The following is a 2,316-nucleotide window of genomic DNA, read 5'->3' as shown; positions in this document are numbered from 1 at the left end:
CCATAGCGGGGCCCGCGAGCCGCGTGCGACTCTTATGCAAATAAAATGTATGTATGAAATATGGTAAACTAAAACTGATAAATGTCCAAAAGTAATTATTTTATTTCATTTCTTGTTACAAAGTTATTAGTAAACTAAAACTTTAAAAAATTGAACTGATTTTTCAGTTTCTCATTGTTCGTTTTGTTATCAAAGATAAATAATCGGCTTTTTCAAATATTCCCCTTGAAATGTGGCTTCCAAAGGTAGTGTAACTGACCACCCCTGATATATACAATTATATATAAAATTGAAGGTTTCCTATTTTATAATATTACTTATTATTTTTTTTATATTTGAAGGTTTCATTTGGAGCCTCAATAGTATTATAAGTGACAATCTTGAATTGCAGAAGCAAAGCTTCAAAAGTTAGAATTAATATCGAATTTTATTAAGAATAATTTGTGTTACAAGCGTGTCGTTACATTTTGAACTTATACGAAAGGATACTTAAATTGTATAGTACCTGTTTCCAAAAGAAAAGGCGGGTGCTCTGCCTCGTTTCGAATCTGGAACAGTTTTTCCTAAACATTTCATTTGTGTTTAGTAATAAATTTTAACGAATTGTAATCATAAACGTGAGATGCTACTGTATCGAAAAAATTACCAATTAGTGGCGGTAATGTTACACAAGCAGGACCTGGACTACTGTATTCTGCAGCGATTGGACCTCGTCTTTTCGTTGGTGTCCACGGCCTTTGCGTCATGCCACCCATGTTTTCAATGGTGTACTTTTACTTTTTCCTAAAAGGGAAACAAATAAAGGAAACTTTTCCAATATTGCATATATCTGATAATCTTCTGTTTTATAACATTTTAAATACTTATTATCATCGTCATTTCTTTTACAAGTTTGAACGCTTCTTTTTTAGCATCGTAATATTATGATATAAAACAAATAACAAGTAAAATAGTAAATAAAAAAAAAATTATTAGTAATATGATAATAGAAAATTTGAAGTTTCTTTTAAATTTTATATCATTTTATAATATTAGGATGTTTTATAAAGAACAAAAAGTTTCAGACTCCTTGAAACTACAATCCGTTTGAACAAATCAATTTAACTCCCATGACTGTACCGTACTACTAAATGTCGCGAAAACCTATCAAACATAATTAGACTTCAATTTAGTCGGATGAAAGACTCTTTTTTTCAATAACTTAATCATAGAAAAATCTACTGTACCGACTATAATTCATCAATTACTTCCTGATCGACCTACCTAACGCCCTCTAAACCATATAACTTTCCTTCTCCATCTTCGACGCTAAGTCGATGTATAGAGGATATACACACATAAGTAGAACAGTTATACTTTTTTTCACAAGATAAACGAAGAGATCTCTTTGGAATTGTGCAACGAACGCGGCCTCGAGAGACGGGCCACGATGAAACGACTCACGAACAGCCATATAAGAATATGTCCATGGTGGGTATACAGAATCGCCCACCATTCGACATTGGACTGAATAAAACATGAATATCACAAATTGTATAGCGTTTAAACAAGCCAAATAAATGCAGGTCAAACGAATGACTCATGATCAACTTATAGTACTTTGTAGATACACACATGGTATAGTAATGACGTTCTAATAATTGCAAGTGGTACAATCTTCAAGCGGCACGGATTATGGAAATTTATGTGAATTGTATTAGGAGCATAAGACAACATTTTCAATCGATACTTGGAACACTATAATCTATATGCGCAGGTTTGAAATTTGCTGTAGTCGGTAGGTTTTTTAGATCGATTCAATCATGTTCTCAATTCCCTTGAAAACGTCAATGGTTCTCAATCTCTTTGAAAATTTGTTTTTTACGAAAATTCTTTTAGAAAGATACATATATAATTTGCGTTTCTTATGATATTTTTTTAGTTACTTTTAAAGAGAGAGGTAAGAAATTTCTCTAATCAACACTTATGCATAAGGTGAACGACAAACTTGAAATTAATCGATTGTACAATAAGTGTAACAACGTTCGATATTGACTCTCGCTGATGCATGAAATATCGATTGATCTTCGTAACACCGTGTATCAAATCGAATTTGCAATCACCAATCACATTCATTTCAATTGCAATTGTGAAATATTTGCATATGATTCATCGTCTTGTATGCACGACACCAGTGCAAATTAAAGGATCACCAGGATAAAAATAATCGTTAGCAAACTTGTATTTTAACCCTTTAATGTCTAGATGAAATTATAATATAATCTAAATCATATTAATTTCGTTTTGTTGTTTCTTTTTAATTTTATTTCTAATATT

The 2,316-nt window shown here is 31.4% G+C and overlaps 1 protein-coding gene across 1 annotated transcript in view; it reads right to left on the bottom strand.

The window, feature by feature from the left end:
• The window catches only part of LOC108571517 (mucin-1), a 12,387-nt gene that overhangs the window by 7,443 nt on the left and 2,628 nt on the right, over positions 1-2,316 (bottom strand). Inside the window, exons 2-3 of the mRNA XM_017933577.1 lie at positions 647-783; positions 506-563 (exon numbers count right to left, since the gene is read on the bottom strand). Of these exons, the coding sequence (XP_017789066.1) occupies positions 506-563; positions 647-755 (167 nt within the window). The 5' untranslated portion in view covers positions 756-783. The remainder of the gene's footprint in view (positions 1-505; positions 564-646; positions 784-2,316) is intronic.

The sequence above is a fragment of the Habropoda laboriosa genome, unplaced genomic scaffold (assembly GCF_001263275.1).
Source record: "Habropoda laboriosa isolate 0110345459 unplaced genomic scaffold, ASM126327v1 scaffold40, whole genome shotgun sequence".
NCBI classification, from domain to species: Eukaryota; Metazoa; Arthropoda; class Insecta; order Hymenoptera; family Apidae; genus Habropoda; species Habropoda laboriosa.
The sequence above is the reverse complement of the archived record's forward strand: the minus strand, read 5'-3'. Positions and strand labels throughout refer to the sequence as shown.